Raw genomic sequence first — 23,773 nt, 5'->3', positions numbered from 1 at the left:
TATCATCATGGTGTAATAAGATCTTGTGACTCAAGATCATCTTGGTACAAACAGATTCTGCTAGACTGTCAAAGCGAAAGGATAAATGTGTTTTTGTGGAAGAATGCTCTTGCGTTCATCCATTATTAAGCTTCAGCCTTCAGCTTTTTCAGGAAGACACTCAGATGTTCAATCTCTGCCTGTGGGTCTTTTTTGCCATATAGCGGGATTTAAAATTCAGCTTAATTTATGATAGCAGCGCATGTCATGCCGTATTTGTGATGGTTGTGGGGGGGGGGGGTTTGATCGTCTACTTGCCTGAAACAACTGTTGGACCAACTGTGTGCAGAGCGGGAAACAAACAAACAGAAAGGATGCCCAGGGCAAAGCATGCCATCTCTGACCTACATAATGCACGAGGACGGGGAAAGGGCTACTGCTATTGTTTTAAATCTGTCAAACAAACTTTGCCAAATGTTTCTCTGTTCAGATTTCAACAATTATTATTATTTCCAATACTTATAATGGGCGGTACATAGTGGCGCAAATACCAGTAAGTTGATTAGCACAAACCTTAGTAAATCACCTCGCATGATTCATTTAAATGCTATCCTCCCATACATTTTGTGTCTGAAAGGGAAACTCCTACAAATGCATATACAATAATGTCAGCTGTAAATTTGTAAATCTGGCTTTAAAGCAACACTAAGTAAGATTTTTTACCTTAAAATAATGTTTCCAAAATCGTTTCAGTGGTTCATTAAAGTAACACCAGGTTACTTTTGCTCTCGGGGTGGGGTCCCCCTACAGTTAGGAAACAGTATTGTCCTCTAGACCTCTACTACTGTCGTAAACTCTGTCATCCTACATGCACGTGCAATTGTTGACAACCACGATAGCCCTGAACACTGTAGGAGGAGGTCACATGCAGGTGTTCTGCTTGCGTCTTGTCTGAAATGTCTTCATCCCAGGTACAGTGGCATATATTTCAGCATGTCATATGAATATAATTTCATGGGTTTTATTTTTTTCTAACGACAAATGATCGCGATGATCACGTTTACAAGCCAGCGTCATTATAGTAGCCTAGTCTATTGGTTACCGTTTTACTGGATTTATATGATACTTCAATGCAATGTTTGAGTGGTAGATAATAACCATATATCGTCAATATTATAATATCAAGCTACCATAAATGAATCTGCAAATTTTACAAATCGATTTGCATTATAGCTTGAGGCAAGACAAATAAACAAATATCACAGACATGTTAGGTAGGTATCCTAAAATATGATTTGGTACATCTTATATATTTACTTGCAAGAATGTAGCCCCTACCAAACTTGCGCACGCCGTTTAGACATAGGCTTTCATTTGATTTTTTTTTTTTTTTTTTTTGCCAAGTCCGCATCGGTCGGGCACCCCTCCTCCTCCTTCAGCTCACGCCAGCGAGAAAATGCTGGCCCAATGTTAATTCTCGTTCTGCCTTTAACGCGATCACTTTCTCTTTTTCTCTTTTTGCTTTGCTCCGATAAAACCTTTGCTTTCTTGTTTTTTTGTGCTGCTTCGGCCATGACTATAACATTTGGCTCGCACGTCCGATTTTAAGTAAGTGGGGATGGTGGTGGAAGTGACGTATATGCCGTAAAGCAGTCGAATTTTGTAGTTCTCTTTGTTCGCCGGTTACTACCCGAAACCCGAAGTTTAAAAGTACGATTAAAAACGCTACAGACCACGTCAGGCTATGGCAGACGTGTCATTCAACCTATTGCAAGTCGATGTACCATCACAAGAGACTTGGAAATATATTATGAAGGTTGAAAAGTTACCTGGTGTTACTTTAAGTCGTAACAGGGTGAAAGGCACTTCTGGATTCGCTTTGCGGTCCTATATCTGCTATAACCACGCTATGTAAGATTGCCGGATCGGGTCGCGTTTCTGTAGTTCTAATGAGACATAAGAAAACTACAAATTTGACTTGCCTTACGTCAAGCGTTACAATGGTCATTATTTTGTTTTTCTTCGTTTCTGATGTCGCAATACATCATACTTTCATGAAATCATGCAACATGCTCTACCTTGTCTGTGGACATCATTCATTTCAAAGCCGGTGCTGGATAAACAACGAGCGTGCGTGCGACAGTAGGCTAAATTATTTATGACAGCGGTAATGGACAATTCCACTTCCAACCTGTAGGGCGACCGCAGAGGAAAAGTTACTTGGTGTTTTGCTTTAAATTTTCACATCAGTTGCTACTTCTACATGGACTCTTTTTGTTTCTGAATGAATGTGAACATAATACATAACCGCTAAATGAAGTGATCAGGTTGATGTGCGTGTTTGTCACAAGCTTCAAATCAGAATTGATGTCATGACATGCACAGTGCTCACGCTGCATGAATGTACTGAGTTACCCGCTGTTGCCGCATACTAACCATCATCCTGCCATTGCTTCTTTTCTTTGATTTTAAAAACCAGGGTTAATATTCATCTATTTCAGGGAGATGTAGGAGACGACGAGCACAAGCTTCGTGCCGTTCTGCTTATATTTATCATGCAGTAAACGCCCCTTCCCGCTCCAAAAACAAGGTGTCTGTGGATGAGAGTCCGAAGCAAGGACTGGTGGGACAACATTGTCCTGCAGCACTTCACAGACGATGAGTGGAATGAGAATTTTAGAATGACACGACAGTCATTTATGACACTATATTCAAGAACACCAGCTCATTCCGTTCATACATCATTTGTACGTCATGCACAGAACTTTACAATATGATCAAGTGTTCACATGTACTATTGAACAGATCAGAAAAGGTTTAAACCACCCCTCACAGTCAGAATTTTTTATATATATTTTCAAATTTGTATGTGCTATTTATATGGTTAAACATTCAGTTTTTAGTATCTTATTGCATGTTCCCATGACTTGAAAAACATCATTTAATCCAAATGTAACAACTTGCTCCGCCTCTGAAGCTAACCTCCAACTTGCTGTAAATGTATGACAACTTGCATGACAGTATTCACTACAAAATACAATATTTGATTATAAGCTAATCAACAATGTCAGCATTACTTTGTTGATTAGCTTGTTGTAGCCATCAAAGAATTTGACACTTACTAATTTGCATTGATTGAAAATAGGCCAGTTTATGTGCCAGACTTTCCCTCAGGGCTTTTTAGTGATGTCTGTTCTCTAGCCATTGAATGATTGATGCATTAAGTTAGTGCAGCTCCATGTGTTCATGTAAGTGTATCTCCATCCATCCTCTCACGGTAAAGTACCTTTTGTTTGGAGTGCATTAAAACCAGGGTGTCTATTTCTGAAGCCTACTTCCTGTACAGGACTCGCAGGACTCGGTCTGCTTTCAGACGTTATACAATATCTATTTATTTCTATCTGCCTTTCACTCCACCAAAAAAACCTTGCAACTTGCACTTGCTCTCAAATCATTGCTATCCTGAAGTTATTTCAGGATACGGGAGGCATTGAAGTCTGCTGAAGTTGCTCTTCAAAAGCAGAATTGTGTCTCGGATGATGTGATAAGAGGGTGAAGGAAGAGCCGTGAGACTGTGATCTTCTCCGGGCTGGATTTGGGTGTGAGTGTGTGTGTGTGGACTGTGGAGTCAGGCCTGTGATAATGAACCGTGTCCTTGTCACCACACGCTCTGCTCATTGAGAGGAGGAGCCCTGCGGTGGAGGAGCTGTACACAATGTGAAAGATTCAATTATCCATATCATTATTGCTCATATTTGCTTACATACTCAGGTGTTCTTGCAGCATTGCACTTTGGAATACTCGTGTTTTCCTGTAGGGTCGGTAGATGTAAAGGGATTTGTTGTACAGTGCGTTTTAATGTCTTTCTGTTTGTTTTGTATGATCATTTCAAGCCTCAAAGTTTGCTGGGATTTCTTGTCAGACATTGATATTGTTTTTTACAAACAATACTGATGGTTTTTAAGTGTCTGATTAATTTGATTAGCAGAATGAGATTATTTACAGAATTGTTTTTTTAATGGTTTTAAAATGTTTATTTTTTACACTCTAAAATCATCACTTTTACATAGCAAAAACATTCATAATAGGTATTTTAGTTCTGAATATCTGATTTACTATAATAATAATGATAATATATTTATATTTATGCTTCATAATGATAATTTTGTTTATTTTATGATTTTTTGAAAATTATTATTAGAATAAAAACAATGTTAATAAAATAAAATAAAATGAAATTAATATAATATAATATAAAATGTATAATATATATCATTTATTTATAAAATTATAAATATATGATTATTATTCCTATTATTAATAATAATAACAATAATAGAAAAAGAATAAATACAAATATATTTATAACATTTATATATTATTTTTATTATTATTATTTTGAAATAACAAATAATATTAATAACAATACTTTTAACCTTTTAAGACCTGAAGGCGTTTTTAGAGTTGTTGTATTTTTCTGAGTGACATAAGTACATAACAGTACATAAGTAAATACTCATAACTCCAAACTTTTTTCCCTTCTCATGCTGAGAAACTGCTGATTTGGGTTTGGGCTCTTTTTTAAATCGTGAGATTCTGCGTTAAATAATGATATGCCATAATTTTCCACGATCTGAGCCGGCGGTACACTTTGTGTTTATGGGTTAAATAACAACAATAATATCATCTAAACATGTTACAATTATATTAATGATGATTGATTTTCGCATATTTAATTTCTTCTTTGTTTTGGGCTAAAACAAAGTCTGGTAAAACTGTTGGGCTGTGTGTTGGTCACCTTGAGAATGAACCGGTTTAAAGTGCGAGAACTGATAATAAAAATCATTCAAAATGACATATCTAATAAATGTTCAGGTGTGATTCTGTAGAGAGTTGCATATAATTATTCTGTATTTTCTAAAGTTGAGCATTTAGTTAATTAAAGAGCTGTAACAGTCAGCATTGAGTTATTACTGGTGTTTTCTCTCCTCCGCAGGGTCCACCTACAGCGTCCTGTCCACAATGCCATCAGACTCTGAGAGCAGCAGTTCCCTCAGCAGTGTCGGTATGTCAGAGTTTCGTCTCACACCCTTGACACCTTGCACACATTGTCACCGTGCTTTGCTCGATGTGTGTGTGTATGATGCATCTGTAAAGTCCCTCAAATCAGACTGCCGACTCAGATGAACAGTGCTAATGCGTGTTGGAGGGCATGGCAGATCTATCTGAAGGCCGAGCCCTGTTCTCCTGGTTTGGTGCCAGTGGAGAATGTGCTCTGAGGCTGACTGTCATCCAAATTGGCTGTTTTCTTTGTGCCAGAGATACCCATAATGCCCTCTGCTTGTTTGTGTCTGCTGGGGAGCAATGTGGGTTTGAGACGACGAGGTCAACAAAAGGCCTGTTCACAGTCAGTTGCGAATAAATGACACAGGAATATTTACTCAAAGCAAATTTTTCACATCAACTTTATTAGTCGTCATATAGTTATTTTTTAAATGTTTAATTAAAAAAAAAAATCAACCTGAAACAATAAACGATTGCTGCGTTTTTTTTACATTTTGACAAAATATGATTTCACATGATATTTTATTTGTATAGAGACATTTATAAAGATCCATTATTTTGTTTTAAAATCTTGTCATGCATGGTTTCTCAACTTGGTATAAATTGGACTAAAATCAGCTGTAATTTACACTGTGAATTTCATTATCATATTAAGGATTCCCACAAGCTTTCAGAAGTATCTGGGAATTTTAAAATGATGATTTCTAAGTCCTAAGTCTAAAAATTGGTGGAAAAAAGCTTTTTGGTGTTTATCCAGATATCTCATGTTAACCTCCTCTAATAAATCCCTAGAAAGGCAATGAAATGACATCTTGACAAATACTATGTTCTCCGTTTTGCTTTTATCTTTAATGTAGATTATCCTCTTTGTCACTACATAAAGCGGAATTCATTCTCTGAATATCTGCAGCAGATTGTCCAAGACCAAAAGATTATAGTGGAATTTTAGTTGCTGCTCATCCCGAAAGATCATCATTTACATAAAGTGCTCAGAATGTCAGCCATTGTGACCTCAAGCATGTTCACATTTTTTTGCTTGCGCTTATTTATGCAGCTTTTTTTTTTGCTCTGCAGTTTTTTTTTAGTACAACCAAGCTTTATAGGTCAGATTTCATTTTAAGCCTGTATTTATTTCTATTTTAGTCATAGTAGCTCTGCTCTAAAAACAGTGTTGTTGTTAACTAAAACTATTAACTATTAGACTATTAAAATAGTTTTCGTTCCTTTAAATAAAGCTTAACAAATATAAATATTAGATTTATAAACTTAAACCTAAAAATAAAGCTAAATATTAAAAAACTAATAAAAATGACTAACATAAAATTACCAAAACGTCAACTGAATTTTAAAATGAAAACTTAAAATATAAAAATAAAAGCTAATTCAAAATATTAATGAATACTAATACTAATAGTAATAGTATATAAATAATACTACAATAATACTGTCTAAACCAGGGGTCGGCAACCCAAAATGTTTAAAGAGCCATATTGGACCCAAAAAAAAAAAAAAAAAAAAAAAAATCTGTCTGGAGCCGCAAAAAATCAAAAGCTTTATATAAGCCTTATAATGAAGGCAACACATGCTGTAAGTGCTATATTAGCTTTATTAGTATCAAAATGATAAGTAGGCTACAAATTAGAGCTTAGATCGGGCCCAAAAAATCAAGCCCGGCCCGACACATTAAACGTAATTATGAGCCCGAGCCCGATTTTAACCCGACCATTTTTAATGCGTGGGTCGTTATAACTGACGTTCTCAACTTTCTTTCTCCCGCCCGCAACATTTATGTTTTGTCCCGCTCCCGCCCGCAAAAAGACTTTTTTCTGTACCTCCAAATACTTTCAAGTTAGCCTATGTATCGCCACCGTATCCTCCTGATACATTACTTGTTATTAAAGCATTAAAACACAAACCACTGTTAATTTAACATAAAAGCAAGCAGTTTACTATGCGTGCATGGTTTGGCATGACTGAATGCGCGCAAAGTGCGCTCTCTTAATAATTCCTAAAAAGCTGACAGTTCATCACGATCTCACACATCTCTGTTATTATCAATGAAGCTGACTGCACAATGAATCTTTCATAATATCCACACTTTGTTCGTTATAATTAAAGGATTTGCCAGCATACAGAATTCAGCACTGAACAAAAAAGTCAGTTTTGAGCGGTGAGGGGAGTCTATCTTAAATGCTTCTGATTGGCCATTGCGTTCAAGAAATCAACACATATGTCTGTGATTGGCTATATCGCTCAACACTGCAAACATGGTATGAATAGAAATTCTGGCCTGTAAATCGTTTCTATTTTGTTTTAGTAGAGTGAGTGCATTACCGCACGCGCCCGCGCTCGCACTCGGCCATCAAATCTAGTCCCGGGCCGCACTAGATTTCGTTGGGAGTGCTCAGCTATCTTTCTCTTTTTCCCCTTGGGATCCATGGCCCATGACACACCCGCCGGTTTGTTTGTTTGTTTGTCAGCCACCGGTCTGGCATCACGCCGATCTGACAGACACGTGTGTCACAGTCTATGACGTAAATTCTTCGTTGACAGAAATGTTAAAATTAAATATTTATTATACACATTTTTACAACGTTGAAAAACTTTAAGAATATTTGTCATGTTTTTCCTCCTACAGAAATTATATTAAAACAAAAAATAATTTTTCCATTTTCAAATTTTTGAAAAAGCTCCAGGGAGCCACTAGGGCGGCGCTTAAGAGCCGCAAACGGCTCTAGAGCCGCGGGTTGCCGACCTATGGTCTAAACCCAAACAAGCTCCACATCCACTCGGTCAACTGTAGAAAACACTACACAATGGCAAGTGGAAATACTGGTTTTATTCAGCCATATAGGTTTGAACCAGAAACTGATTCAGAAGAAGAAGAGGAAGAGTGAATTATACAGGGTCGTCTACAAGTCAATGTATCAGAATGGTAGAGCGTTTTATGTATCACTCTCTACAACGTCAGACACATAGGCTAACGGTAATTGATATGATTAGTCTTTGGCTTGACTATGTTATCAATCAGCTAATAATGTGTTATTAATGTTACACAAACCATGTTCCTGTTTTCCATCTCACAGTCGGACAGCTGCCTTCTAAATATTAGTATCCTTAGAAAGGCTTTGAACAACTCAGAACGCCAGTGGAAAAAGGCATATAGTTCATCATAACATAATAATATACCTCATATACACAATTCACCCACTATATGTACCTGATTTTTCCTTTCCCATTTTATGTGTGTTCTTGTGCTCACTGTGGAAAAGCCCCGCCTCGCACGTTAACGGGACTGGTTACATGTTTGTGACGGGCGGTCTTTGGTACACAAAGAGAAAATACTCTGAAAATACTCATACTCCAAGTTGGATTCCTCCATTGTGGTCTTAGTTTTTTGGGGGTCTCTGTGTTGACCGGAGCCCTGCATTAGTGCTGGGTGAGCTTGTCTGTGCTCCGGTGACGTGCTCACTGTTGCAGGTACCAAAGCCTCATCCCCTCCACCTGCGCTCAGTGACACCCGGCCGGCCAGCGAGAACCTGGACACCATCCTGTTCCAGCTGAGACAGGTCACCAGGGAACGGGATGAACTTCGCAAGCGCTTGGCTCTCGCCTCCCCTGGCACCACCTTCGATGACTGCAGGTACAAACCTTGGTTGAAAACAGAACCTTAAATGTTTCACTGGTTCTTTTTTGTCTTCCGATATGAGTGTAGTTTTGCACTATATACTGACACCTTTGTAATGGTGCATCCATTCAAGCTGTATGTAGAATAAAACGACCCACATGTTGGAACGTAAATAAAGCCTATGAAAGTAAAGGGATTTAATTTTGATTTAAATGTGAAAGCTTTTCGAGCATGAATCTAATTTTATACTCGCCAAGGCTGCATTTATTTAATCAAAAATACTAGGGCTGGGACAATAAATCGTGATCGTAAATGCATCGTGAATCGCGAAATTATTCTGGATCGATTCCGAGTTTTTCCGAATGCATCGCGATTCTCTCTCTCGAAACGATTCTGAGCTTAGTTTTTAACAGCGAATGGCACTGCATGCTTTAGAAACAGCCGTACTCTGCTTCAGCAATTGATATTTTGTCAGAACATCTAGTAAATTACATGTTATTTTGTTTAGTTGTCCGTTCAGAATTGTGGGAGAATCATGATCTCTGTTTGAAACAAATGTGGTTTTCAATTTATCCAGAGTCGTGCAGCTGTGCTGTGTGGGTGCAAAGCGGGATGTTCACATTACTCCAGTCTTCTGTGTCACATGATCCTTCAGAAATCATTCTATGTTGGTTTAGTGCTGAAGAAACATTACATATTAACAATGTTGAAAACGTGATACACTACCATGCAAAAGTTAATAAGTTTAGTAAGATTTAAAATACTTATTATTATTATTATTATTATTATTAGTGTGGAAGCATTAAATTGATTAAAAGTGACAGTAAAGACATTTAGGTCCAGATTTACTAAACAGGGCAAATTAGCGTGAGAGGGAATTTCCCAAAAAGTGCCGATGGGAGTAAAAAGTTCTGCGCATGATTTACTGATGAAGTGCAAATTAAAGAACACAGACACAGCAAGATCATTTCCATAATGACCAACAATCTAGCAAGAGTAGCACAAATTAGCATCTGGTTTGACAAGCTTTTTTTGGGTGGTAAATAATGGCGCAAATCTCAATCAATTGACTAGCGCAAACCTTAGTAAATCACCTTTCATGATTAATTTAAATACTCTCCTCCCATACATTTTGCGCCTGAAAGGGAAACTCCTATGAATGCATATACAATAAGGTCAGCCGCAAAAATAACCCTGTTCAAGCCTTTTCAGCACTTATTTTTCACTGTGTCTTTAGTAAATCCTGACGGTTGTTTTTTAACGCCAAAAGAGGGTTTGCGCTGGCAAAAACTAAACCGTTTTTTTTCAAATAAAGACAGCATTGGTGAGCATAAGAGACCTATCAAAAACATTTTAAAAAATTCTAGTTATTCCAAACTTTTGACCAGTAGTGTATCTCTGTTATCCCAATTAACATTGGGCCGCCCTTGCAGACTGAGGGACACAGTGCTGATGTATTACTCTTGTCTCTAAAAGGGCAAATTCCAAACCTGGTCATGACTACGAGCGTCTGAAAACGCAGTGCATGAAGGCCATGGCAGACCTACAGTCCTTGCAGAACCAGCACACCAAGACTCTGAAGAGGTGCGAGGAGGCCGTGAAGGAAGCAGACTACTACCAGTGAGTACAGGCGCCGCATGTCTTTCTTAAACACAGAGAGTTGAGGCTAAGAGCCATCTGCTGCATGTGTAGCACAGTTTTTAATTAGCGCTTGCATCATCTTCAGGTTCATTATGGCTTTATTAATGTTTAAAGCACTTTAAACAGCTCAATTCATGTTGCAATATTGATGTGCGTAATCCCAGTTTTGGAGCAGTTTTATATTTATAAACGTATAATTTATATTATATTTATATCTACATTAATAGCTCACCCAAAAATTGGGTGAGCTAATCTGGGTGAGTGAGAAATCTAAATCCACCTTTTAGTCAGCCACATACATATCATTCCAAACCTCAAAAATAAAAAAATCAATAACGAAAAATAATTTTAAATTTTATTTTATTGTAATTAAAATTGTCACCATTTATTCACCCTCATGCCGTCCTACAGAAGATTATAACATGTATTTTTTTATGAATATTTAACTGGTTTTGGTCTATGCCATGTCAATGGGGTCCAAAACAACACTGGACAGAAAAATCATTGAGAGATTTTTTTTAAATATCATCTTTTGTGTTCAACAGAAGAACAAAATTTATGATGAATTTGGTTAGTGAGTAAATGATGACAGAATTAAAATTTTTATGTGAACTATCCCGTCAGTGTCTTATCTATAACAAGTCTTATGGAGAAAGCACTGCCACAGGATATTGTAAAACTGCTCTGTCATATGTCATCATTCATTTAAATGACATTGGTTTAATGTAGCCTCGTTATCTAAACCAGTTGGCAATATGTGAGCGTGTATACACAAGGAAGTTTGTTCTGCTCCGTTGTCTCGGACTCACCCTTGTTTGCCAGTGTGCGGTCATCCACACACCAACATAATACCGTCCCTCCATACACAGATGTGCAGCGGCTGTAATCTGATTATGATGCCCTGTGTAAGGACACATGCCCTCCTGTCCCCATCTTTGCTGGGCACATAGAGATGAAGATTGAGTTGACTAGGGATTAATCCCGTATTCCCCATTCCCTCAACAGTGTGTGATTACAGCCCACACTCACACACAGCCATTCTCTGTCATGCTGCTTGCATATTACTGATGTCTTGAGAACGGAAACATTCATTCAGTTTGAGCCTCCTTGTTGTCTACTGGTAGCATCCAAACTAGAATAGTACCGATTTGGAACGCTCTACATGAGCAGCAACCCTGTGCATTAAAATAAAAATAAATATAGCTCCTCACACCGACACAACTCATAATTGATTTCAGTAAAGTTACCTGTTCGAATTTGGCCAAAAACAAGGTGTATCAGAACTGCAGTTTACTGCGCCAAAAGACTGAACAAATTATTTTGTTTTGTTTTGTACTTTTAAGAATAAAATGCGTAACGAAAATAGTAATCGTGGGTAAAATAGATAATTTTAATTAGATTTAAAATAGATTATTGATATTTTTCAATATTGAATTATATGCATAATTGAATTTTTTTTGTCAGCCATCCTGGATGAGTTTGTTGCAATGCATTATGGGATTGCAATCTCTGTGATGGGTACGAGTGATGCTGTCTAAGAATTTGTCAGAAAACAAGGTCTCTTAGAACTGCAGTGTACCGCATCAAGAGGCTGAAATTTTATTAAATGTTTTATTTTACTTGTACTCTAAAAAGCATAAAATACAAAACACAAAAATATTGTGTAAAATAGTTCATTTTAATTCAATTTAGATTTTCAATTTTATTTTTAAGTGTCGATTATATATAAATTTTTTTCATTTGCTGGCCATCTTGGATGGAGTTTGTTGCTATGCATTACGGAATTGCATTCTCTTTAAAGGGTACGTGTGATGCTTTGTTAGAATTTGTCCAAAAAGGATATCTTAGAACAGCAACATCATGTTGCTTACATTTTAAAGCACTCCTATGATGCCTTAAAATGATTCCTACATAGATAGCTTAATAGATTTTGGAACCGAATCGCTGTTTAGTTACTAATATACTCTAGAGTTACTATTCTAGATCAGTGCATTTCTGATTGTTTTTACAAGAGTTTTGGTTGTAACTACCTAGACTGCACAAAAAATGAAAAAAGTGAAACTAGACTGCCCAATTGAAGGGTGATGCAGTTTCTCATGTGGTAAATGGAGTTGCAAAATATGTAACGTACCTCGTTTGTTTGTTTGTTTGTTTGTTTGTTTGTTTGTTTGTTTTGTGTTTGTATATCAGCATACAGCACAGCCGTCTCTTAAGCGAGCAGTCTCAGTTAAAAGAGGAGATGGAGGTTACGAAAAGAGAGAACGGCAAGCTGGTTCGGGAACACAACCATCTGAAACAGAGCTGTGAGGAGCTCAGGAGACTTCACTCTGAAGATCAGAGAGAGGTGGCCGACATGAGACTACAGCAACAACAGGTACTGACTGTACACACACACTCCAGGGACAACTAAGATGTGTTTCATACACGTGTGTAAATGAAATGCTGTAACAGGAACACATTTTTTTTCAATGTTGCGTTACTCCCTAAAAAAGTTACTTATTGTGTTACTCAGTTACTTTTTATGGAAAGTAATGCGGTAAATTACTTTTGCGTTACTTTTTCTCACCTGGGCTGGGCTTGGTTGGTATAATCACAAAAGTTAAAGTTTTGGCAAATGTAAAGGCCCTTTTTCACCGAAAGTAAAATGAAAAAGCCTCAGGCTGAAGGAAACCCACTTTACGTCTGTACAGTAGAGGGCGCAGCTCAAACAAACCTTTCAGCTGTGCTGCCATTATATAGAATAGGATGCAGGAGAAGAAAGCACTCATACTTCAGCAATATATATTTTTTTAAATAAATAAATAAATGCAAATGTGAGGTTAACCTAAAGTCATTTTTTCTTAGTTTGGTTGAATTGGATCACCGAAAGTCAGCAGCAAAGACACTGGTTAATAAAGTGAGATTAAATACATGTTATTTAACATTATTTTTTTAAAGGTAAGGCAGGCGATTGCGGAGAGGCTAGCAATAACAAGTTAGCTTTGAAAGCATCCCACCCTCCCTTCAGAGCGTCTCCAAAGCCAGGGCTCCTTCAAAACACATGAACGCAGTTCAACACACACAGCAGAGTCTGCAAAGCTTCAACGAGAGACGGCGTTAAATTAACTCATGTTTAAACCATATAACATTACGATAATAATCAACGTAAACAACTTACAGAGCTCTAGTTGCACCACCTGACTGCTGCAGATTCATTTCGGAGTTGATAGGGTTGACATAGAAACGCATAAATCCTGTCTGAGGGTGTGAATAGCTCCGGGTGGAACGCTTACGGCATGGCGTGAACTCAGCATAAGATTGTTGTTTTGGTTCAGAAAACACTGTAAAAGGCGACTGCTGTTTTTGGCGCTCGGTGACTGTCTGTCTACCACTCTGCATAGGCTTACAGAACACACTGATGACGTGTGATGTCAGGGTGTGCGGAGGTGTGGAAATGCATATGTTGATAGGCACGTAGGACATTGTATCGGACCGAATGCAATGATTAGACAAAAAAGTTTTGGTCCTGAGACTTCCACAAAAGATACATGTATGTTTTAATATTTAGACCGCTTCTATTAGTGATTGCTATCAGGATGTGAAGAGATTTTCAACCTTTTATAACAAAAAGTGTTTGTATAACAAATTGCCTACCCTACCTTTAACTATTACAGGATTCTGAGTTTGCATTTCACTGTTTTTATTACCGTATATATAGCCGAATATAAGACGACCCTGAATATAAGACGACCCCCCCATTTTCCAGACTTCTTTTTGGGGAAAAAAACAGAAAATAATTTTTAGAGGACAAATTTCCGAGGAGTTGTTCCAAATGCCTCGCATCACCTGTGCCTCGTGTAGAGGCCTGCTCGTCGGCGGAGACCGGGACATATGCGCTTCCTGATTGGCCATGACTGCGGCTGCCCTGAGTGCGACGGGATGGATTTAACCACCCTGCGGGGTCGTCTGGCCGTTTTCAACGGCGATCCGGCTCCCGCTCTCTCTCTCTCCCTCTTCTCGAGCCGCGCAAGAAAAAGCGCCGTTCACAGAGGATGCCAGAGCGGACGGAGACAAGCGACCCTGAATATAAGACGACCCCCCATTTTTCAGCCTATTTTTAGGACAAAAACCTCATCTTATATTCGGGTATATACGGTAATAATTGGGAAATACTAAATCTGTCTTTGTGGAAGTGAGATGAGTAACTGAATGCTCCCATTAGTCTAGAACTACAATAACCATCCTGTTTACACAGCGCACAATGCTTCTACAGTTACTCCCGATTTCTCTTAACATGGGGACAGAAGAGGTGTCAGTCAATAAATGGGAAAACAAAACATGCGCTACTTATTTAAAAAAAAAAGAAAAAAAAAAGAAGATTTTGTTGTAAATTTAAAAGTAATGTGTTACTAGTTACTTGAAAAAAGTAATCTAATTACGCGTGACTCGTGTTACTTGTAATGCTTTACCCCCAACACTGCATTCTACTGTGGCTCCATAAAGAAAATCAAGTGATTTCTGGGTTACGACATTGAGTATTTCTTTCAATAATGGCTTAAATTGTAAAAATTCTATCATGTGTGCCTTTGTGAATTATTACAGACTTTATAGTTGAGAAATTTAATAAAAAAGGGGAAGAATCTGATAAATCAACGAAGAAGGGGATCGTGTTTAAATCCAAATTATATCCGAATTATTTTAGAATAAAACCCTAATTCCAAAGTGTAGCTATTAACTTATTAAATTGTCTGGGTTCAGTCAGATGAATAGACTTACTGAATAGACACACAGTGTTTGTTCCTGAATGTTCAGCGTCATTACTCCACAGTCTTCAGTGTCACATGATCCTTCAGAAATCATTCTAATATGCTGATTTGGCGCTCAAGAAACATTTCTTATTAGCATTAAAAACAGTAGTGCTGCTTAATATTTTTGTGGAAACCGTGATTCAGTTTTTCAGGATTCTTCTATGAATAGAAAGCTCAACTGTTCAGCATTTATTTTGAAGTAGAAATGTTTTGTAAGATTATAATTGTCATTACTGTCAATTTAATTAATATGTCCTTGAGTAATAAAAGTATTTATTATAAATAATAAATAAATCTTACTGACCCCAAACTTTTGAGCGGTAGAATAGGTTTATAGTGAATTTTCTCCATGTTGTCTGCTACTTCAGCGTGCTGTAAGCGGCAAAAATGGGCTCAGTGCTGAAACTCTATTTTCAGAACCGCTTCTTCGCAGCAGCGTCCTGCTAATGCACACAGTGTGAATGTAACCTGTTAATATGGGCACCAAAATACATATGCGCTTCTTACGCTTGCAGTGTGAAACAGGCCTAATGGTACTGCCGTCAGCCAGAAAGTGACGTTAGTCTGCCAAAATCGATCCCTGAGTTTTTCGGAGAACTCCAGGGACGGTTAATTAAATAGCAGAATTTGTCGTTCCCCCGCAGCGCAGACTGTTGTGGGATTAGTGCGTCTGTTGCATCATGAACTGCAGCGTTTATATTGTAAATCCGGAGGCTGGGCATCCCATGCCGGTGCAACCAAATCTGACCTTGACATAAATCGGAAGCCATGGGACAGGGGATTATTCAATCAGATGCCACCGTGTCAACACACTGTCTGCTCTCTGCTGCTGCCATGAAGGAATCAACCTTTTCCTGTCGGCTTGATTTATCAGGCTTTCTTTCCGGATTAAACCCACAAACACAAATGGAAAGGTTTAGAGCATTAGGATATCTCCTGCTTGTCTTAATTGTCACGAAGTGGTTACATCAGGCATGCCAAAGGATCTGTTCTGTAGCGTACAGATTGAAGCGTGTTTTGACCCGTCAGCAGTGCTTACGCTGCCCACAGGCTACACAAAACACACTCCGCCCGCTTGAAAAGGTCAGCCTGGAAGGTCAAGTGTTGCCTGACTGATGGAGAAGGACAGAGGCTTTTGCAGTTAGTCAATACTCTAAGCACTGATTACATTGCCTAGAGGAGAGTTAGATAAAGATGCCAATCACTCGGCATATGCAATCCCACTGTGGCTTGGTCAGGCCCTACTGATGTGTGGGTTTATTGCCCCGACAGGGAATTGCCTTCGATTATGTCATTAGGACATATAGTGTTCTAATAGGTCAGCATTTTGCATAACAAGTGAACCTAATGCTGTTTGTTTAATACTGAATGCAGTGTTGCCTTTTTGTGTATAAGTGCAGTGACAGCATTTTGCATGCGAGTACAGTAGACGTATTATAGACTCATGATCACCCTCTGGTGTTTGCATTGTAAAAGTTTAATTCAAGCGATGATAAAAGCAAATTTATAACATTGATAGTCCAGACTCGGAAATATGATATGATGAGCCACATTCAAAACCATTGTAAAATAGGCAATATGTTCAGACATGTGACCACACATCAGTTGGATTTTTACATGAATGCATAATGCCTGCAAATCAATATCAATACAATATCTTTTGGACTGGCCAATGTAGTCAAGAACACATACCCTTTACTTTTTTTAGTACAAATAAGTAGTGTCAAAAGGCTAAACCTTTTATTTTTTAATCTCATTTTATAAACACATTTTTGACACCACACAGTAAATCAGGTTCATGAAAGCCTTTTTTTGATGCAGGTAATCAGGGAGAACGGGTCATCAGAGGTTTTGAACAAGCTCTACGACACAGCGATGGACAAGCTGGAGGGGGTGAAGAAGGAATACGACGTCTTGAGCAAAAGATACAGCGAGAAGGTGGCCAGTCACAACACTGATCTGAGTCGACTGGAGCAGGTGGAGGAGGAGAACAGGCGCTTGCAAAAACAAACAGACGCTCTGCTTAAACAGCGCGACACGGCAATACAGTACCAACAGCAGTGGTCTTCATCTATGAGACGGTACGAGCAGCATCAGTCGCCTTCAATATCTCCTTTAAGTGTTGTGTAACACTCTACGAGTAAATTTACATCAACTTTTTAACTACAGTCATGTCAAGCATAATCCGCAGCATTTTTTGCTCTGAGTCTGTGGCAAGAAGTGCGGAATGAATTGAAATATGGTGAAATATGGTAAAATATGTTAAACCGAGCTTCGTCTGATCATTTAACAAATTCCCACACAAGGATTTAGGGATGTGTAGAAGTTTTCATACATCAAAAAGGTCATACATCAACCGAGTTTGAGACAAAAAGTGCTGAATGTATTGAATTGTGGTAAAATATGTTAAACAGCTGAAAGCATAATCAGATTTGCCTAAACACTTAGTAAATTCACACAAGGATTGAGGGATGAGTAGAAGTTGTGAATGACAGGCATTACATAAAATACACTGCCCGGCCCCCCAGAAAGTGACTGTTTGGATTTAAATAGGCAAATGCAGGGTTCTCAAGTCTCACGCATTGGCCGTGAGACACACGCAATTCAACCAGTTCACACGCTCACACGCCACACCGTGTATTTCTCACGCTGAAAAGGCAATGCCAACCAAGTTGTCCTGCAAGCTTTATATATAACGTTGTATACGAGGCGCATGCACACAAAGATAAGTTTCCTGCCGCCAGCGCGTCCGCATCTCGGCCAGATTGCGTTCGTTACTAGGCAACTTATAGACGCGCGAAGTCCGCGAAAACACACGGAAGTTCGGCCACCGCGACATCGCGCGAACACACGTCGTGGTGGAGAAAGTAAGTTGGAAGAAAGCTCGCCTAACATTTTTAGACTAGAAGTTCTAGAACATTTAATATATAGCCCATCGTATACATTATTGATGCAGTCAAAAACTCTACAACTGCTTTGCAACCAGGCCAAAAGCTTTGGCTCAGTTTAGCTAAGGAAATGTTATTGGGTATGGGAAGGAATGAAGATGTATTTCTTCAGTTTATTTTAAATTCTATATTATACTGTATTAATAGTATTTCTAGTTAGCAGAGTGCTCTTGGTAATATTGTATATCCTGTCAAAACATACATTAGCCTAATCATTGCCATTGCATTTGTATTTTTCAAAGATGTCAGGGAAAAATGCAAAAATATTTGTTTTTCCAAACATTTTGGAGCAATTTGTTATATATTTGTAGCCTAATTTTGAAATATAACATTAAAGAGTAGGCCTATATTTGATGTGATGAATTGCTCTGCATTTATCAGATTTACCAATTGTTATAATTTCAATTTTTGCTGGTTAATTATGAACAATGGGTAAAATTGGGGGTGGGGCTAGGCGGGGGCAGGGCTCAATTTAGGCTCCTCCCCTAACCGCATGTGATCTCACTCCAAGCTTTTGATAAAACTTGAGAACCCTGGGCAAATGCTTAATAGTCTATGATTGGATCATTATTGCAGTATTGAGTATTATGTTTCTAGCATGTTATATGTTTGGCAACAGTTCTTCTAACCCTAATTGATGGAGTGTGTAGCTTTTCATTTTTTAAACAACCATGTAGGAAGACACATCATGGCCATATTCCAGGATGACAATGTCAAGATTCATCAGGCTCAAATTGTGAAAGAATGGTTGGCAGAGAGCATGAAGAATCGTTTTCACAGAGTCCAGACCTTAACTTCATTGAAAGTCTTTGGGATGTGCTGGAGGAGACTTTACAGAGTGCTGGACTCTTGCATTGACAATACAAGATCTCGACCAAAACTTGATGCACCTCTTGATGAAAATAACATCACAACATGTATTTCTATTTTAGGGTTAAAAGAACTGTTGCCAAAGATATAACATGCTAGAAACATACTCACTGCAATAATGATCCAATCATAGACTCTTAACCATTTGCCTATTTAAATCCAAACAGTGACTCTTTTTTTTTTGTATTGTTGTATATTGTCATACATTTTATACAGGATGCGTTTGTTTATATCCTTCACATAAATCGTATAATTATGGTCCTGACTTCTAATCGGTCAATACAGTCAATGACCAATCTTTCTGCCAATCTTTCAATTCAGTTCATCAATTAACATGCCCTACTTATAAAAGTGGTATTTAAGTATTATAATAATAAAATCATTCATTAATCAAAATAATTCCTAATTAATTGACATGTTTAATTTGAACCCCATCAGATTTGACTCTGTGCAGCAGGAGCTGAATAAGGCCTCCGCACAGAACAAGGAGCTGCAGAGAGAGATGGAGAGACTTCAGTCGGAGGTGACGCGCTACAAGAACTTCCAGCTCAAGGCGGTGAAGGATGGAGAGAAGTACAAGGAGGAGCGGGATTCTGTGTTTAATGAATACAGACTGATCATGAGCGAGAGGGACCAGGTCATTAAAGAGGTGGACAAGCTGCAGACGGAGCTGGAAGCGGCCGAGGCCCGGCTCAAAAACACCTCCTCTGAGAGGGTGGTGGCCAGTGAGGAGCTGGAAGCTCTCCGACAGGTTACACCTCCATAATAACTGATGTCAGACAACATATTAGCTATGTTTCCATTCAAAGTTGCGAATTTAACTTGTGTGCAAAATTAGAATGTCATAAAACATTTGCGAATAAAGCAGCGTTTCCATCCCATGTGTTCAAGAGAATAAAATTGTCACTTCTTAGGAAATTAGTGCAAGATATCTGTAATAAAAATGGAAGTTGCTGCAATCGTTTTTCCTACACCATAAATGACTTGCTTCTCAGAGCGTGCAGATGAAATGCAGAAAACACTGTCATGTTATCTTGCGTTGGATGCCTGGGATGTTTGGGAATGCAATCGTGTGAGACGCTTCTGGGAGGTCATTAACCCAAATCATTCTGATGACAGACTTTGGCTCAGGCATTTCAAAATCACCAATTGAGAAGCCGTGCAATGAAATTGGTCTGCTGGTTAGTCTAGTTATCCAATCACATCCACTGTTGAGGCAAAGTCACATTAATTATAAGATGCGCATTGAGGGATTTATTTGCTAAATGTTTCTATCATAGTTTATGCACGTCCTCGTATCGGATAAAAAAAAAAGAAAATCATCCGCCTCCATTTGAGCGTATTTGTTTTTTATGAACATTTTTTTGAATTTCCATTCAGTGATTTTGAATGCAATATCCCAAAATGCACACACAAATAGGTGGATGGAAACAAAGCTATTTCCCCCCCCTGATCTTTACGGTCAGCAGTCACTGTATCCCTGTATACAGTATAGATTAAGTTGGACTGGGCCTTGTTATAATATGCTCTCTGTTCTGTAAATCACCTTTCTGTTGCCAAGTTTGTGCTAGGCGGCCAGTGAATATAACATGTCGTTTTGAAAAAGCACTTTAAATCAATAGCGTATAACTGTCGCTGACGTTGGTGTCTTTTTGTAGGAGCTAAATTCATCACTGGTGGATCGAGACCGTGCCATCTGTGAGAGAAACGAGCTGCTGGAAAAATACTGCCATGAAGTGAAGGACAAAGCGGAGGCCCAGAAAGAGCTGAGTCAGGCCTGTAAAGACATTGAGACCGTGCGGGAGGAAAGAGATGTGGCCAGGAAAGAGAGAACAGAAGCCATCATCCAGAGAGACCAGTTACTACGGGAATACTATCAGGCCAGACAGGTGCTTACAACATATGCTCACATTAATGACATTTATTAGAAAATGGATTTCATATTCTGAAGCTACATCCAGTCTTCTATGGAAAACCTGGAAGATTTTCCAGGCCTAAAAAGACTGATAAATGGAAGTGAAATGAATCATGGAAATGTTTATAGTGAAGTAATTTATTTTTAGTGGGGTTTTCGTAACTCGTCCCGCATCGTTGGTTATACACCTATGAATGAGGTGTCAAATCGACCGGCTTATTGAGGACAGGTGTGCTCTTACTTTTATAAGCAATCGGACCTACGATGTTTAACACAGCGGACGGAAAAGCGGGCAAAAAAATCCAATAGACTTACATTGACTGAATGTTCGTGAATTTGAATCTCAACTGTCATGTTCACACACACAGGCACACACACACACGCATGGCCTTAGCCTTAGCCCCCTCTCTCTCTCTCCTTTATCTTTCTCTCTTCTCTCTCTCTAATCTTCAGATTCAACATTTGTAATGAAGTGTTTCTATGTTTGACTGTTGTTTACTTCTATGAAAAAATTCTATGGTCGAAATCTATAAATATGATACACTACCATTCAAAAGTTTGGTATCACGGTTTCCACAAAAAAATATTAAGCAGCACAACTGGTTTCAGCATTAATAATTATAATAAATGTTTCTTAAATACCAAAATTAGAATATTAAAATTATTTCTGAAGGATCATTTGACACTGAAGACTGGAGTAATGATGCTGAAAATTCAGTATTAAAATATATATCAGCATTTAAATTGTAGTAATATTTGACAATTTACTGTTTTACTGTATTTTTGATTGAATGAATGCAGACTCGGTGAGCATAAGAGACTTCTTTCAAAAGCAATAATATGTTACCAACCTCAAACTCTTGAACGGTAGTATCAGCACCCTTAACTATTTAAACAACACATTTTAATAGACTATGTATTAGATTCAGAGTAACTTGTGTTTCTGCTGCACCATGACTGAAAAACAAGTGTGATATTTTATATTGTATTTGACCATTATGATTCAGGTTTTTATTTGAGATGTTTAACAGCTGTCACTGCAGTTATCTGCTGTTCTACGAGCAGAAATGTCTAAGGGACATCCTCACCTTTGTTCCTGCCTGTCTAGATTTTTCACACCAGTATTCACACACAAACAAACACTTCAAACCACAAAGCTCATAAAAATCTCATAAGCTGTGAGCCATTGGATTATTCCAGTAGAAAAACCCCAAAGCTGATTTATTCAGCCTCTTGAAGCTGAAGCAGCAGTGCTGCTAAAGTCCACTAGAGGTCTCTCTAGCTTCTCTAGAATAGCTGTAAGGCTCAAAGTTGCTATTCTCACCTCCCTGGTGAAGCTTATATAACTTATTTCACTAATATGACTTTACAGATGTCTTTATTTGGGGGCTGAAATGATCTTGCAGTCATATTCATCATGGATGTTTTTGCTACAGAAACAAGACTCTGCTACGCTGGACATGGAGCGTGCCAATAAGGAGATCGATGTGTTGAGGAAGCAGTGTGAGGCCATGTCTCAGGAGCTGAAGGAGGCCGTGCAGGAGGCAGAGGTGGCCAAGTGTCGCAGAGATTGGGCCTTTCAGGAAAGAGACAAGATTGTTGCTGAGAGAGAGAGCATACGGTACCGTTTGACATTGAGTTTATCTAAAATAAGCAACTGTTGGTGCTGATGCCTGAGCGCGTGTTTGCTGTGTTTTGGCAGGACGTTGTGTGATAACCTGCGCAGAGAGAGAGACCGTGCCGTCAGCGATCTGGCTGATGCCCTGCGTAATCTTGACGACATGAGGAAACAGCGGAACGATGCGGCCAGGGAACTTAAAGAGCTCAAGTAAACACTTATTAGTCCTGCTTTTCTGCCAATCTCTGTCAGTTTTTAAAAGATAATATACAGATAATGTGAGGCATTTAAATATGAATGCATAAATTAATAAAGTAATAAATAACATACAGGTGCTGGTCAACGAATTAGAATTATTTTAAATAGTGCAATCATGAAATTCTTTGAATGCATTTTTTGTGCAGAAAGCAAATCAGGTGTTCACCGCACCTGTCCTACTCGTTAGACTAATCACAGAACTCGTTATCTGGAAAAAAATTTGCTCAGCTGAGCTTTCCAAAAGGCCCATTTAGGCCATTTAACTGTGACACTGTTGTTTTATTGAATTAGAATAATGGTGAAAGCGTTTCATTGAATTAGAATAAATGCTCAAATTTTTGTTTTCTGTGAAGAGTGTTCACTGTGCAGTATAAAGTCAGGGTTGAGTAGAATTTCTAAGTTGTAAAATCAATCATGGGTAAGCAGCGCGACCTCTCAACCGGAATAGTGGCTCAAATTCAAGCCCTTCGCCAACAAGGCTTGACCCAAACTAAAATTGCTGAGCAGCTCGGCATCAGCCAGTCTTCCGTCTGCAAAGCTCTCAAGAAAAACTGCAGCAAGCGCACCAACTGTTCCGGCGTCCGAAAAACTTCTGCTCGCGACAACAAGCAGCTGAGAAAGATCGCAGTCAGCAACCGGTTCAAGTCCACTTCCGAGCTCACCGACTTGTGGAACAAGCAGACCGGCGCTGACGTCTCCAGATCAACCACTTACCGTCGTCTGCGCGAACTCTGCTTCAAATCTCGCGTTCCAGCAGTAAAACCGATGCTGAACAAGAAACAAATGGTGAAACGGCTGAAGTGGGCCAAAGAACACGGCGAGTGGACTGCTGAAGACTGGCAGAAAGTGGTCTTCAGTGACGAATCACGCTTCTGCATCTCCTTCGGTGACCAAGGTCCTCGTGTCTGGCGTCGTGGTGGCGAAACCTACAACCACGAGTGCGTGAAAAGATCCGTCAAGTTTCCCCAGAGCGTTATGGTCTGGGGATGCATGTCCGCTCGAGGTGTAGGGAAACTCTGCTTCCTCAAGAAGACTGTCAATGCTGCCGTATATCAAGATGTTCTG

General features: G+C 38.8%; 1 protein-coding gene across 5 annotated transcripts in view; it reads left to right on the top strand.

The window, feature by feature from the left end:
* Window positions 1-23,773, top strand: part of dlg5a (discs, large homolog 5a (Drosophila)) — a 71,352-nt gene that overhangs the window by 12,323 nt on the left and 35,256 nt on the right. For 4 of the 5 annotated variants that reach the window (XR_008806812.1, XM_056248108.1, XM_056248109.1 and 1 more), the window contains exons 2-10: window positions 4,976-5,044; window positions 8,524-8,686; window positions 10,148-10,291; window positions 12,503-12,686; window positions 16,921-17,180; window positions 19,356-19,668; window positions 20,576-20,806; window positions 22,269-22,453; window positions 22,535-22,660. Coding sequence is in view for 4 of the 5 variants with exons in the window: in XM_056248108.1 (XP_056104083.1) it covers window positions 4,976-5,044; window positions 8,524-8,686; window positions 10,148-10,291; window positions 12,503-12,686; window positions 16,921-17,180; window positions 19,356-19,668; window positions 20,576-20,806; window positions 22,269-22,453; window positions 22,535-22,660 (1,675 nt within the window). In the remaining variant the exon portion in view is untranslated. The remainder of the gene's footprint in view (window positions 1-4,975; window positions 5,045-8,523; window positions 8,687-10,147; window positions 10,292-12,502; window positions 12,687-16,920; window positions 17,181-19,355; window positions 19,669-20,575; window positions 20,807-22,268; window positions 22,454-22,534; window positions 22,661-23,773) is intronic. The other variant, XM_056248107.1, reaches the window with a different exon arrangement.

The sequence above is a fragment of the Rhinichthys klamathensis genome, unplaced genomic scaffold, assembly GCF_029890125.1.
Source record: "Rhinichthys klamathensis goyatoka isolate OS25496 unplaced genomic scaffold, OSU_Roscu_1.1 h1tg000053l_1, whole genome shotgun sequence".
In the NCBI taxonomy this organism is placed as follows: domain Eukaryota; kingdom Metazoa; phylum Chordata; class Actinopteri; order Cypriniformes; family Leuciscidae; genus Rhinichthys; species Rhinichthys klamathensis.
The sequence above is the reverse complement of the archived record's forward strand: the minus strand, read 5'-3'. Positions and strand labels throughout refer to the sequence as shown.